This window comes from Neomonachus schauinslandi, chromosome 4 (genome assembly GCF_002201575.2).
Source record: "Neomonachus schauinslandi chromosome 4, ASM220157v2, whole genome shotgun sequence".
NCBI classification, from domain to species: domain Eukaryota; kingdom Metazoa; phylum Chordata; class Mammalia; order Carnivora; family Phocidae; genus Neomonachus; species Neomonachus schauinslandi.
Genome location: NC_058406.1, coordinates 44,535,232 through 44,550,278, shown reverse-complemented (window position 1 = coordinate 44,550,278; position 15,047 = coordinate 44,535,232). Strand labels below are relative to the sequence as shown.

Here is a 15,047-nt window from a genome sequence, read left to right as displayed (position 1 = left end):
TATTTTACCTCCCAACAACCAGCCTCTCTTGATTATAACATGAGTGCTTACTGCATGTTAATCCTTTTATCTCCAGCACTTGAGTTGAGAAATTAGGGCCCTGAAGGGATGAAGCCTAACAGCGATAGGCTAAGGGAGGAGGGACAAAGGATGAGAAGAATCAAGTAAGAAAAATTGCTGTGTTCAGTCAAAATGCAGGCTGGAGTAGGGCTGTAGCCTTTGCTGTGGATCAGACAGACTAAAGGTATTCATCAAGAGCTGCCAAATGTCAAGAAAATAAAACACGGACTGAAACCGTCCCATAATACAGTATGTAACATGCACTCTATTTTTATTGAGAGAACAAACCCATATCCTTGAAGATCTTTTTCTCCTAGTTGTTTTTACCCTGTTGGTCTGAGCATCCATTTGTTCATTCATTCACTTGACAAATATTTTCTGAGTACCTAAGTGTACTAGGGATTCCTCCAAATGCTGAAAAAACAGGTGTAAATGGAACTTACATTCAGGTGGAGAATATAAACAATAAACATGTAATGGTAATATAATGGAGAACAATGAAAATACAGTATGAGTGACAGGGTGGAGGTGGGAAAATGTGCTATTTTAAATAGATCAGGAAAGCCTAAAGATGTGAATTTTTGGCAAAGACTTGTTCTTCAGCTTACCTGTTTGAGAAGTGATTACATAACATGTTGTATTCAGCTTCATTTTTAAAACTTACATTTATACTGGCTTTACACTGTAAAAATGTTAAAGTATTTTTCAGTAGAGCTTACTTAAACAGCAAAGTAAATGAGGGCGTGCTGGTCGCCGGTGTAGTCACAGGCGCCCGAGAGGAGGACGAGGAGGGTGTGGGCATGAACATGGCAGAAGGTGATATCCCTGATATCAGTGGATTATGAAATTTTTGGGAAGGTCCAAGGGGTCTTTTTCCACAAGCACACTCAGGCTGAGGGTAAAAAGCTGGGATTGGTTGGCTGGGTCCAGAACACTGACCAGGGCACAGTGCAAGGACAACTGCAAGGTCCCATCTCCAAAGTGCATCATATGCAGGAATGGCTTGAGACAAGAGGAAGTCCCAAATCACACATCGACAGAGCAAACTTCAGGAATGAGAAAATCATCATAAAGTTGGATTACTCAGATTTCCAGATTGTGAAATAATGACCTGAATTTAAATTTTCTAAGATAAACTCACTGGTTTTGTTTTTGTAGTTAATATAGAACAGTCTGTGTTCAGTATTAGAATTGATCAGTAAGTTATGTTAGTATCAGGTATTTGAATATTACTGTATATTATATGATAGAAAGATGACAAACTCTACACAATTCTAAATAAATAAAAATACATTAGAACCTTCTGGAAAAAAAAAAAGTAAATGACTTAGCATTCCAAAACAAAATGAGAACCAAACTACTTTTTATCTCTAGGGCCTTTAGGTTTTTATTTCAGTGGTTACCCTAGAGATTACAACAATATCTCCGGCTTACCAGAAATCTAGTATAAATTAGTATCTTTACCATTTCCTAGATAATCAATGACTTCAGAACACTAGCTCTATGTTTCCTCTCCCATTTTTTCTGTTGTTGTATTTTATTCCTATATTTTATATCTCACAAGACTATTTCGTATAGTCAGTATCTATATAGTTACCCACATATTTGCCTTTTGTAATGCTCTTCATTTCCTCCTGCTTCCATCTGGGAAAGCATCGTTTTCTTTCTGCCTGGAAGAATCCCCTTTGATGCTCCCTTTACTGTGGGTCTGCGGGTGACAAATTCTCTCAAATTATGCTTATCTGAAATATATTTTGCCTTTATTTTTGAAGGATATTTTTGTTGGGTACAAAATTATAGGCTGGTGGTTCATTTCTTTCACCTCTCTGAAGATATCATTCTACTGTTTCCTTGCTTTGTTGAGAAAATTGGTTTATTGTTCCTTTGAAGATGGTATCTCCTGGCTACTTTTAAGATTTTCTCTTAACATCTTCTCTCATTTCTGCATAGACAGATGCAGTCCACTCCAGGATAGGAAAGCCTCAAGCAAAGGGAACCAGTTTTGAGCAGTTTTCAAATGATGAACCTAGGAATTATTTTCCTGTATTTATTCAGCTTGGGGTTCATGGAGCTCTGACTCTGTGGCTTGACATGCTTATCAGTCCTGGAAAACTTTCTGCTATTATGTCTTCAAAAATACTGCTTCTGCCCCATTCCCTCTCTCCTCCCTCTGGAACTGCATAGTGTCCACTCTATATAATCATCAGTAGTCTTGGGTTCAAAATAACATTCATGTTCACAGGACACAATAGGTAGTGCTCTAACACCAGTTTTACTTAGTTTTTTTAAGAAAGATTTAGGACTAGAAACACAGCTTATCAGTAGGCTGAATTAAACACATCTTTGTCAGTTCTTAAAATTAATCCCTGCTTCCCTAACCCCACATCACACGCACAGAGTAGGTTGTGGGGGATGACACTCACATGAATGGATACAATCTATTCCAGCATTTGTATGTCTCAAACAGTAACCACATCAAATAACTGCCCATTCATGCAGCTTTTAAGCCTCCCACAGGGGGTGCATTGAGTTAGAAGAGACATCACAAAGGGAAGCTGGAATATCTTTTTCTGTACAAGTTTTATGCTGGTGGAACAATGAAGTAATAATATAGTTCCTTGGAGAATTACATGTCCCTTCGGAGACCTCTCAGTCCAGATGTAATTCAATAGTCACAGGTCGTTTTCAAAATAAATACTGGTATTATGGTAACAGAACTGAGAAATCACATTTATCTTGGTATATGTTAAGAGAAACTATATCAAAAGAAGGTAAACCTGAGGTCATCTTTCCACAGGGAAAAAAAAAAGTCCTAAGCCTACAAGGATCTTTTTACCTACAGGTTCCAATAATACATGTTAGACTTTTCACTGTTTTTCTATAGGTCTCTTACACGTTCTATCATTTTGTCTCCCTATGCTTCAGTCAGGATATTTCTTCTGACCTATCTTCTAGTTCACCAATTCTTTCTTCAACAGAATCTAATCTGCTGTTAAAGCATCCATGGAGTCCTAACTCAATTATTATATGTTCCAGTCAAAGAATTCCCTTTTTTTTTTTTTAGAGATTCCAGATCTCTGCTAAAACTCTCCATCTTCAACATACTAATCACAGTTAAAGTGCATGTCTGGTAACTTTAACATGTGAATCACCCATGAGTCTGTTTCTATTATCTTGGCCTTGTCTCCTGGAATGTTCAACATTGTACATGAAAAAACTGTAGAAGCTCCAGCTGATTTGATTTTCCTCCAAAGAATAAAGATAGGAGGCAGATCACCTTAATAAGTGTGCAATAAGCTGATTCTAAAAAGGATTTCAGTCCTCAGAGGGTTGCAACCAGACACCCAACTGTTTACCAGCAGCTCTCATCCTTAGTAAGCTGTGAACTCCAACAGCTTTCTCCCCAAGACTCAAATTCTGCTTATCTTTTCTGCCTTTCAGCCATTGTTGTTTGGCTTCTTACTTGTACCATAATGACAAATTAGCAAATGGCTCAAACAGAAAAGCCAAACAAAATAACAGACTTACTCCAATGCATTTTTCTTCTCACTGGAAGATACTGACCACCGAAGTCCTGGCTGATTTCAAACAGATTTTTACATTTTGTACAGGTTTTTTAATTGTTTTTTTTTTTAATTGTTCTTGACTACAAGGTTGATTTAATACAAGTTTGAAGTCATAGCAGGTGTGGAAATTAATCACATTAGAAAAACTATTTTGGCAATTATAGAATATTAAAGTCAAAAAACACTTTATAAATTATTTATGCCAACTTTCCATTCAAAATTGGAATTTTGTGGGGCACCAGGGTATCTCAGTTGGTTAAGCATCTGCCTTCGGCTCAGGTCATGATCTCCAGGCCCTGGGATCAAGCCCCACATCAGGCTCCCTGCTCAGCAGAGAGTCTGCTTATCCTTCTCCCTCTGCCCTCCACCCCAGTCGTGCTTGTACGCATGCACTCTTTCTCAAATAAATAAATCTTTTTTAAGAAATTGAAATTTTGTAATAAGAATTTTGATAACCATCTAGAATCTAAGTAAATATGTCAATGACAGAAATCTAACTGATTTGGAGTACAAGTTGTGCCATCCTTTTTTTTTTTAAGATTTATTTATTTGAAAGACAGAGGGAGAGGGAGAGCACAGAGGGAGAGCGAGAGGGAGAAGCAGACTGTTCACTGAGCAGGAAGGTCAATGTGGGACCCAATCCCAGGACCCGGGGATCATGACCTGAGCCGAAGGCAGACACTAAACCAACTGAGCCACCCAGGCACTCCAGTTGTACGATTTTTTTTTTTTTAAGATTTTATTTATTTATTTGACAGAGAGACAGCAAGAGAGGGAACACAAGCAGGGGGAGTGGGAGAGGGAGAAGCAGGCTTCCCGCGGAGCAGGAAGCCCAATGCAGGGCTCGATCCCAGGACCCTGGGATCATGACCTGAGCTGAAGGCAGACGCTTAACGACTGACCCACCCAGGCTCCCCAGCTGTACCATTCTTAAACAAGCTCCTTGATAAAAAGATCCTCATTTTTCTGGATTATAATTTGCCTCCCTAAAATATTCACCCAATGGTCACATTGTATCCTTCAAAACATCACTGAATATGGTGCCTCCTTTTTCTAGATGATGGTACTTTAGCAATTTAAAAACAGCTATCACACTTAAAATACATGTTCTAATTAATAGTATAAAAAATGTTTCCCTTACCCTATCTCATATGGCATTCTTTTGGGGCTCCCCTTATTGGTCATTCTCTGAATGAAATGTAATTGGCTAAGTTTTTCAAATTGTAGCAACAAGAAATGAACTCAATATTCAAACTTTAGCTTAATCCAAAGTACAGCAGGAACTATGCTACCTATAAAACTACCAATTAATACACATCTGTTTCCATTCGAACAACAATTTTTACATTTAAAGCACTCAAAACATATACTTCCTAAGCTTGTGGTCAGTTAAAACTCCAGCATCTCAGGAACTACTATTAACTGTTCTACTTTTATGCTCCTGTTTTCTGTTTTTAACTTAAGTGCTAGATTTGACACTTGTCCCTATTAAATTTCACCTTCTTGGGTTTTGCCTAGCAATCCAAGAGTTGATATAAATTTAAATTCTGCTTCTGTAATTTGTCTCTTAATCACCTCATCTAGCTTTGTACCAGCCCAAATAAGAAATATTACTATCCTTATTATTAGAGTCAATGTCCAAGATTTCCCTTTAGGATGACACCTAATTTCCTTGGGAATAGTTATTCAGCAGCAATAAGCCATATAGAGCACATCTCTTCATCTTATCCACAAAGCTATTGTAAGACATAAAGTCATATTCTTGCTGAAATCAAGTTTACAGCATATAGTATACCTGTTACATTATCTAACTGTGAATTAGAAGAGCACTAAGTACAGCCTGGTGTAAATCTGACTAAAAGGTAGATTTATCATATACTTGGCTTCGAATTCAAATGTGGGACAAGACTCATTTAAGTAAATTCTTGATGATTACTTCCCACTTTGTTTTAAATTAGTAAATCATCTGTAGTAGTATCATTGCCACAAGTAAAAATATTTTGCTTTAAATCCAACATGACTAAACACAGTAAATGTTAAATATATATTGGTTTTTATTATTTCATTAACTAAGTCTGGGAGAAGTGAATTATGGAATACTTTATAGTGCCAAGTCATACTCAAACACATTTAAAAAGAAAATGAAATTAATATTTATGGTATTTATCAAGCAATGTAAGAATTTGGAAACAATTTATGGTATATTTAAAATTTTTAAATCATGATTTTCAATTATGACAGCTTTATAACTACCTTGTAACTAATTTATACTTTAGGAGTTGAGTGATGTTAAATGAGAACACATGACTCATGTTTTTAATACTACATAAAATTACATGAATAATATGAAGAAAAAATTCTGGAAAAAGCATCTATATAAGTCAACACACTGGCATTCAGAATGACACGTTTATTACAAGACAGGATAATCTCTTTAACCATATAAAAGGTTGTTTAAAAAAAATCTAAGGGCAAAATTAAAAGGATTATTACCACTTTAAAAACAAAGGCACCGTCTAAAGAAATACGGTAAAATTTATCAGAGGCAAGGCAAACATGGTTAAACGTAAGAGAGCACTTAAGGAAGAATACTGTTCCCTTAAAGGGGTGAAAAAGTTTCTATTATTAGCAGAGATAAGAGCTGCCTGAAATTCTTTCCTTAATACACCATACTAAAAATAAAATGGTTCACTACATTTCAAAATAAACACATTGCTTTATATATACATTTCAGTCATCTGATAAATAAAAATCCATAAAAATCAACCTGACTCAAGGTGCTCTTATATTTGTGTCTAATACATACCAGGTAGATTTGCTCTATTTATAACATATTCAGTATTTTAGGAGTCTTGTGCCACCCACTTACTCATTATGTCTTAGAGGATTTGAGATTAGATCTTCTGCGAGGTCAAATTAAATTATCAGCTTGACTTAAAAAAATTAACTACTTTCTCTACAAAATATTTTCCCTGTCATCAAGGAAACTACAGGAATCTCCGAAGACTAAATGGGGCAGTGTCACCATTACAAATACTACCAAATGCTTTAAGGAAAACTAACATGGATGACAAGATAAGTGAGTATTTTCGCATGTTCTTACAAAACAAAAAAAAACCCTAGATAGAGCAGTGCTGTGTCAGCATGGGAAACAGATCAAAGTCCAAAGAACTAAGGTAATTGAGGTATATGGTCAAACTTCAAAAATCCCATAAATAAAAACTGCCAGCTGCTGTTCATATTCTCTTCCTTCTCCTAACTTTTGCCTCTTTCTTTCAAGAGCTCTGTGATCCCTGCCACAGGATCTGGAATATAAATTACATGTTCACACACAGGCATTGGGAGTAGCGTATAGGAGATGGTGACAGTAAGCAGTATCTAGAGACTGAGTTTTCTGAACATATCAGAATGAAATATAAAAGGAGACCTGAGAAAAACAAAAAACAGAAGATAGTAAACTCTTGGGGCGCCTGGGTGGCTCAGTCCTTAAGCGTCTGCCTTCGGCTCAGGTCATGATCCCAGGGTCCTGAGATTGAGTCCCACATGAGGCTCCCTGCTCAGTGGGAAGCCTGCTTCTCCCTCTTCCACTCCCCCAGCTTGTGTTCTCTCTCTCGCTGTGTCTCTCTGTCAAATAAATAAATAAAATCTTAAAAAAGAAGAAGAAGAAGATAGTAAACCCTGCCTCCCCCCCTCATTAAATAAATTTTGGTCTCAGAACTAGATCACAGGTTATTCTCAGAATTCAGCAATTGAGTTAAAGTACATAACAGGACCTAATTACATAAGACTACATAAGAGTTAAGTACTTATGAGTACTAACTATATTTTTTTCATGTTTTTCTCACAACAGTGTAAGAGAACATGTGTTATTATTTCCTTTTTTATAGATCGAGTCTTTGATTTAAGGCCACACAGCTGGCTTACAGCATAGCAAAAGTTCCACACCAGGTCTTCCAAATCCAGTTTTCTTTGTACTATATACCATGATGTCCCTGTGGACTTACCCTGAACCTATCCCCCATTTAGAACATTGCTTCTTATGGGAAAGTATCTTTTCAGAGTCAGTGAATTGATTACACAAAATGAACAAAATCCATTCAGAAATTAAGGACCAAATTACCTATGTGAAATCACATAAAGGATATTTAAGTCAGCAAAAAAAAAAAAAAAAAGGCTGTATTAAGAGACTTTTGATTTGTGATCAGATTTTCTGTAAGTCAGATTAAATTATCAGCTTGACTTTAAAAAATTAAATACTTTCTCTACAAAATACTTTCCCTATCATCAAGGAAACCACAGGAATCTCGGAAGACTAACTGGGGCAGTGGTCACCATTACAAATACTGCAGAATAAGGAAAAGTAACATGGATGACAAGATAAGTGAATATTTACCTAATTTTTGAGAGAATCATTGAATTGATTTTGATTCAACACTAACCTTCTAGTATGTGAGAAGAAATATAACTTTATTATTTGGAACTACTGTTTAACACTCGTTTAGAATTTGCATAATTTTAAAAGTAAAATCAATTCAGCTAGTAACTTAAATGAACATTCACTGTTACTTCCCTTTCATTCTTATTTTATTCATTTTTCACATTTGGGGGGGGGGATTACATGACTTATCCAAAAAGGACTACTGGATTTTAATAAAAAGCTAATAATTAAGTTTCACATAACAAAAATAAGTTAGTCATTTAGAGCTTTCTTCAATGCACACATCCAAAGCACAGTGGCAGATTATTACAGCTCTGTCTCAATGTCTATCAGAACTGAAGGCATTTCTAAACACAGCAAACAGTTAACACTTCACACATGGTACAGAACTGACTCACAACAGCCATGCACCTAGTTATCTCCACAATACTGCCACTTATCTGTATGGCAATTTATCATTCTTAAAGCCATTTTATGTACTTCGACTAATTTAATCCTCATAAAAATTCTAGAAGGTAGGTAGACCAAGTGTTGTTATTGCCATTTTACAAAGGAGGAAACAGAAGCTCAGAGAAGCTTAATAGTTTTCCCAAAGCCATATAACTCGTAGTGGAATGGAATTAAAATCCAGGGCTAATGCCTTCCTACACCATATGTTCCTTCTTGGACATCAAATCGTTTTTGTAAAATCTCTTTACTCTGGTTACTAAAGGTTACTGGTAATCTTTAGTCAGGGTTACTTTCATAGTAAGAAAAAAAAAAGAATTACCTGGTATTTCTAAGAAATTTGGGTTAAAATTGTTAGAATTCAGCACATTCATCCATATAAGAAAATAAATTGAGGCATAAAAGTTAGGAACATGAAAATATAAATTTTAATCACACGTGTATATGATGGATTTTCCTGGGGGGGGGGGACTTATTCTATCTCAATGTGAACTAAAAAAAGACATTTAAATCTTTTTCTCAATTATTGCTAAATATCTACAGACATGTAAGATTACCTTCTTATACATTTGAAACTCAAGATACCGCCCTATGCATTTTGACTTTACATTGCATACAGCACAGATTCTGGAGTCAGAAAATCCTGGTTATGATTGCCAATTCTGCCACTTAGTACTGTGACCTTGGGCGAGTCACTTAAGGTATAGATTCTCAATTTCTTCATTTGTAAAATGGAGATAATACCAAACTCAGGGTTACTCTGGGGAATACATAAAATCAAGTGCAATACATAGTATTTAAAATACAAAAACTGAGTCAAGTTGTAGCTTTTGTCATTAAAGTGTTACAAATGTGTTTCCCTTTTCTTTTGTTCTGCATTACATTGACATTTCAGCTCTGATCTTCAGTTACTCAAATTTTCATTAATCTAGAAGGAACAATTAAAAAATATCCATTTGGGGGAATTAAATCTTTTTAAAAATCAGTTAAATGATAAAGTTGTAAAGGACCTGATACATTACATGTTCTAGTGCTCTCCTTTAGGAGAAAAAAAAAAAAAAACAACAAGGCCCAGAGAGATTAAATGTCTTATTCAGGACCATGACACTACATGGAAGTCAAAAAACAATCATAGCGGGATGCCTGGGTGGCTCAGATGGTTAAGCATCTGCCTTCGGCTCAGGTCATGATCCCAGGGTCCTGGGATCGAGCCCCACATCGGGCTCTGTGCTCAGCGGGGAGCCTGCTTCTCCCTCTCCCTCTGCCTGCCTGTCTGCCTACTTGTGATCTCTCTCTCTCTCTCTCTCTAATAAATAAATAAAATCTTTAAGAAAAAAAAAAAAAAACAATCATAGCAAGGGCCCAATATGCCACAGTACAACATTCAGGTCCACCAACTGACCAGGTAGTTGTCCAAAATCCAATTTATCATTTGGAACTTGGTATTTACATTTCAAAGAAGGTAACACTCCTTGTTTAAAACATAAAATGTAATAAAAAGTCCATCTGTTTATCTTTCCTGTTATCTCAAAAATAAGTGAGGAATTAGTAAAATATATATTTAATTTCTTGAAAGCCAATTCTGTGGGTCATTCAAATAACTATTTGAAAAACAGAGAAGGTAATTCCTTGGTGAGACTTTGCTGGCTAGAAAGAGGCTAGTGTGATTATAAAGTATCCCTTGGTGTACAATTCTGATGAAGAATAAATATTTCATAAGGCAAATCTATCAGTACTCACCTTGAAAAAGCAGGCTTCTTTTTAAATAAGTAATTAGCATTATATTATGTATATTTTTCTTGAACCAGTCTTTGTATAACACAAGCAACAAATCTATTCTTCTAGCATTTCTATCACCTTTACTATTTAGGTAAGAATTGAACAAGTCTAATTACAAGAGCTCTTAAACAGCAGTTCTACCCCACCCTGAAAAGAGTATGAACTAAATCAATGTGGATAAAAAATTTAAGTAGAGAAAAAACATTACTTTTAAATTCTGTTAGCCCCCATAATTTGTTTTGATAGCACTCCGCAGTAATCTAACAAAACAACAGAATGAAGAAAATCAGTTTAGAACATTTAAAATAAGCCTTTCATTATTTAACAGCAAATAGAGGATTTCTACATTTTTAAAAATAATGAGGGGTACCTGGGTGGCTCAGTCAGTCAAGCATCTGCCTCTGGCTCAGGTCATGATCCTGGGGTCCTGGGATGAAGCCCTGGCATCTGAGCTCTTTGCTCAGTGGGGAGCCTGCTTCCCCCGCTCCCTCTGCTACTATCCCCAGTTTGTTCTCTCTCTCTGTCAAATAAAATCTTTAAAAATAATAAAAATAAAAATAACTTGAAATGAATGCAATCAAATGAAAATTATGCCACTCTGAATTTTCACTTATTGTACCTAACTTCAGTCTATAAATTGGTACATCAACAAGGGCAGTTAAATTTTTCAAAATCTACAACTAGCCTAACAGTTAAGAGAAGAGGCAAAAATGCTATTCATTCCTCCGTCTCCATGTTTTTATAGCCATATAAAACTAAATCATCTATGGGATGCCTGGGTGGCTCAGTTGGTTAAGTGTCTGCCTTAGGCTCAGGTCATGATCCCAGGGATAGAGTCCCACACATTAGGCTCCTTAGCAGGGAGCCTGCTTCTCCCTCTGTTGCCGCTCCCCCCTGCTTGTGTCTCTCTCTCTCTGACAAATAAATAAAATCTTAAGATACATATATATATATATATAACTAAATCATCTATTATTAAGTTGTTTTTAGTAAAAATTAACTTCACAAAGTCTAAATTATATAACAGTTAAAAGTGCATGCGTTTTCAACATATACATTTCAACTGTGCTGGGACAATTGGATATTCATTCAAAAAGCTGATCTTAAAACCTCATCTTATACCATACTCAAAAATTAACTCAAAATGGGTCATATACTTAAATGTAAGGGCTAAAACAATAAAATTTAGAAGATCTTTAGAAGACAACATGAGAGAAAATCCTTGAAACCTAAAGCAAAGATTTCTGGGCTATAACACCAAAAGCAAGGTCCATAAAAAGAAAAAAAAAGTCAATAAATTCGACCTCATGAAAATTCATAACTTTTAGACTTCAAAAGACACCATTAAGAAAATGAAAAGTCAGACTGGGAGAAAATATTTACAAACTTCATCTAATAAGGGACTCGAATCCAGAATTTACAAAGAATTCTTATAATTCAGCTCATGAAATAAGCAAAAGATATGAACAGACATCTCACCCAATAAGATATATGAATGACTAATAACTACCTAAAGATGTTCAATATCATTACTCATTAAAGAAATGCAAATTAAAGCCACAATGGGACATCATTTCACACCCATTAGAATGCCTTTAAAACAGACTACAACAAATGCTGGTGAGGATGCAGAGAAAGGGAGAACCCTCATCCACTGTTGGTAGGACTGCAAAATGGTACAACCACTTTTGAAAATAGTTTGCAGTTTCTCGAAAAGCTAAACATGAAACTATGATAGGACCCAGCAATTCTTCTCCTCGGTGCCTAACCAAGATACATGAAAACGTGCCCAAAGTCTTGCATGCAAATACTTGTGGTAGCATTATTTTTAACAGCCCCAAACCGAAAACAACTGGTGAATGTATAGACGAAGGTGGCATATCCACGCAATGGAATATTATTCAGCAATAAAAAGGAATAAACTATTGATACATGCTATCTCATCTATAAACCTAAAAACAGTGTTAAAGGAAATATGAAAGACTCCATATTGAATGATCCCATTTATCAGAAGTATCCAGAGAAAACAAGTTTTTACACACAGAAAACAGATTAAGGGTTTCCTGAAGTTGGTGGTGAGAACAAAGATGAACTGTAAATGAGCATGAAGGATCTTACTGTGGCGATAAATTTTTTTTAAATTGATGTTGGTTGCACCTATAATGACAGTTGCATCATTCAGTAAAGTTACAAAAAAAAAAAAAATCACTGAATTGTACACTTGGAATGGGTGAATGATATGTAAAATATACCTCAATAAAGGTGTATTTTTACTTTGAAAAATACATGCGCTTTTATTTCTTGTCCCCTGAAGAATTAAATAACTGAACTGTACCAACTTCCATCATTTTTATTGAACAATGGTACTAATTCTAATCCTGGATAGGAAATCACAGCATAACATTAGAGAGGCTCTAACATAGTGTTAAAAACACCCCTCTGATTGGTTGCCCATTAGACTGGGTCCTCCAGTAAAAGGATTTCTCATAAACCAATGTACCTTCCATTGGTTTATATTTAAGAAGCCAGTGCCTGGAGGCAGCACAAGAATATATACAAAAGAGATTTAGGTTGTCCTTTGACAATGAGCCAATTGATCTGCTGGGTGTTTTAGTCTACATTCAGAGTACAGAAGAATTCAAAAAGACAAACATTTTAACACAGTTTGAAAGGATGTAGGGTAAGTTATATAATTTTGAGAGTGTACATACCCAGATGGCAAAGACACGGTTTGCTTGAGTAACTGTATAATACCGTAACACAGCAGTCCTCACGTAATGATATTTAATGACAGGTAACCTTTCAGGCATTAACCTAATGCCCGGATCTTCCTATATTCATTCTAAATATATTCTCTTAGCTATCCACTCTACTTTAAAGTCTTTCATAAATATCCCAGGACTTTATGGCCCACATAGGACTTCAAAGATTTTTATAAACTTTTCAGGTCTTTACACAAATACCACCTTGCCTGTGAGACCTTAAGGAGACCAATAAGGCCTGTGAGACCAATAAGGTGCTCATCACCTTATCGAAAATTGTTAACCTCACAAAACTCATTCTCCCTTCCCTGATTCATTCTTCTCAGTAGCACTAAACATACTACGTATTTTACATATCTATTCTGATTATTTTTTGTGTTCCCCTACTAGAATATACGCTCCACTGGAGAGATTTTAATCTGGTTTATGTTCCTTATTGTATCCCCATTGCCTAGAACAGTGTCTAGCACAGTGTAGGTGCTCAGTAAGGGCTTTCCGAATAGAAGAGCTTCAGATATGTGGAAGTAAATAGGAGCTAATCTTTGCCACGGGAATGAACGAGTTCCTTCTACCTATTTAACACCCATGACTTGAGGTTAAAATACATATTTTACAAGGAAATAGAGGCCTGAGATAAAATCTCCAGACTGCCTACCCAACATTTTTACAGCAAAAAGAGAAAAGCTAACGTTTGACTTACAATTCTGATTTTATAACAATCAAACGTAAAACATTAATAAATTCAGGAGAGAGGACAAATTAAATCCCATGTGACTGTTATTAACAGCAAAAGGAGGAAAGTTCAATACTTAAGTAGTAACAAGTTAAAAACTATTTCAAAAAAACAGCCTGTTTTTCTACACCCAAAATGGGATCCCATCACCAAGAAAAGAGACCTCAGCAGAATACGTCTTAGCAGGTCTGGCATCCTCAGCCCCGCACGCTCCAAGGTCCAACACCAAGGAACCTCCCCCCATCCCAGAAGCCTTCCTAGGTTTCTTTCCAATGGTCAAGCACCCCTCGGACTTCCAGCTCTAATTAAGCCCTGAGCCATGCAGCGGCCTTCTGCGTTCACGCCCCCACCTCCAGGCCCCCGGAACCTGCCCCAAAGCGTCCGCCCCACCAACCCCGCCCGAGTCCTGGCGCACGAAGGAGTCGGATGGCAGGGACCTCCCTGGCCTAGCCAGAACTGGAAGACATTTTACACTTCATCGTGGTTCTGCCAATTTCTGTGTGACCTTGGGCACGTTCCCAAACCTCTAGGAGTCCGCGTTTTCTCACCTTCAAGGTGAGGACAACACCTGCACCGAGTCGCTGTAAGGATTAAATGAGATCACACGTAGAGCACCCAGCAGGGCACCTGGCGCGCTGGAAACTCAATCACCAGCACCGGGTATTACTCCCCGGTGCTGCCCACACCGTCTCAGCTGGAAGGCACCGTGCCCAACAGTCCGACCTTCGGTTTCACCGACCCGGGCACTGAGGTCCGCGAGCGCCCGACAGACCCCGGGACTCCCGTCGTCCCCGCCGCCGCCCCCCGCCACCCTCGCGGGGCTTCCGGGCCCGCACCACCTGCCGCCAGGCCCGCGCCCGCCCGTGGCCCTGGGCGCCGGGCTCCCGCCGCTCCGCCCGGCCTCCCGCGAGCGGACAGCCCCGCGCAGCGGCCTCGGGCGCGTACTCAACTCTTCACTTTGCCGAAGGTGCCGACGCCCAGCGTGTCGCCCAACACGTAGTGTCCGATCTTCACCCGCCCGTCGTGCTTCTGCTTCTCAGCCATCTTCGGCGCGCGCAGCCTCGCTCCGCCGCCGGCTCCTTAGTGCGAGCGCGGCCGCCACCGCCGCCGCCGCCGCCGCCGCCGCGGGCTCCTCCGTGCGGCCGCCGCCTACCCACAGTGCAGCGGGCCCGCGGAGGGAGGGGGGGGTCGGGCGGGGGAGGCCCGAAACGCCGAGGGGCGCAAGGCGGGCGCGGCGCGCGGGCGGCGGCGGCGTGGGGGCG

At 38.2% G+C, this 15,047-nt stretch overlaps 1 protein-coding gene and 1 pseudogene across 1 annotated transcript in view; one reads left to right on the top strand and one right to left on the bottom strand.

Moving 5' to 3' along the window:
- PRKAA2 (protein kinase AMP-activated catalytic subunit alpha 2) overlaps positions 1-14,830 on the bottom strand; it is a 64,294-nt gene extending 49,464 nt beyond the window's left edge. Inside the window, exon 1 of the mRNA XM_021683942.2 lies at positions 14,736-14,830. Within this exon, the coding sequence (XP_021539617.1) occupies positions 14,736-14,829 (94 nt within the window). The 5' untranslated portion in view covers position 14,830. The remainder of the gene's footprint in view (positions 1-14,735) is intronic.
- Positions 861-1,167, top strand: LOC110575073 (annotated as a pseudogene).
- Positions 14,831-15,047: the final 217 nt, after the last annotated feature.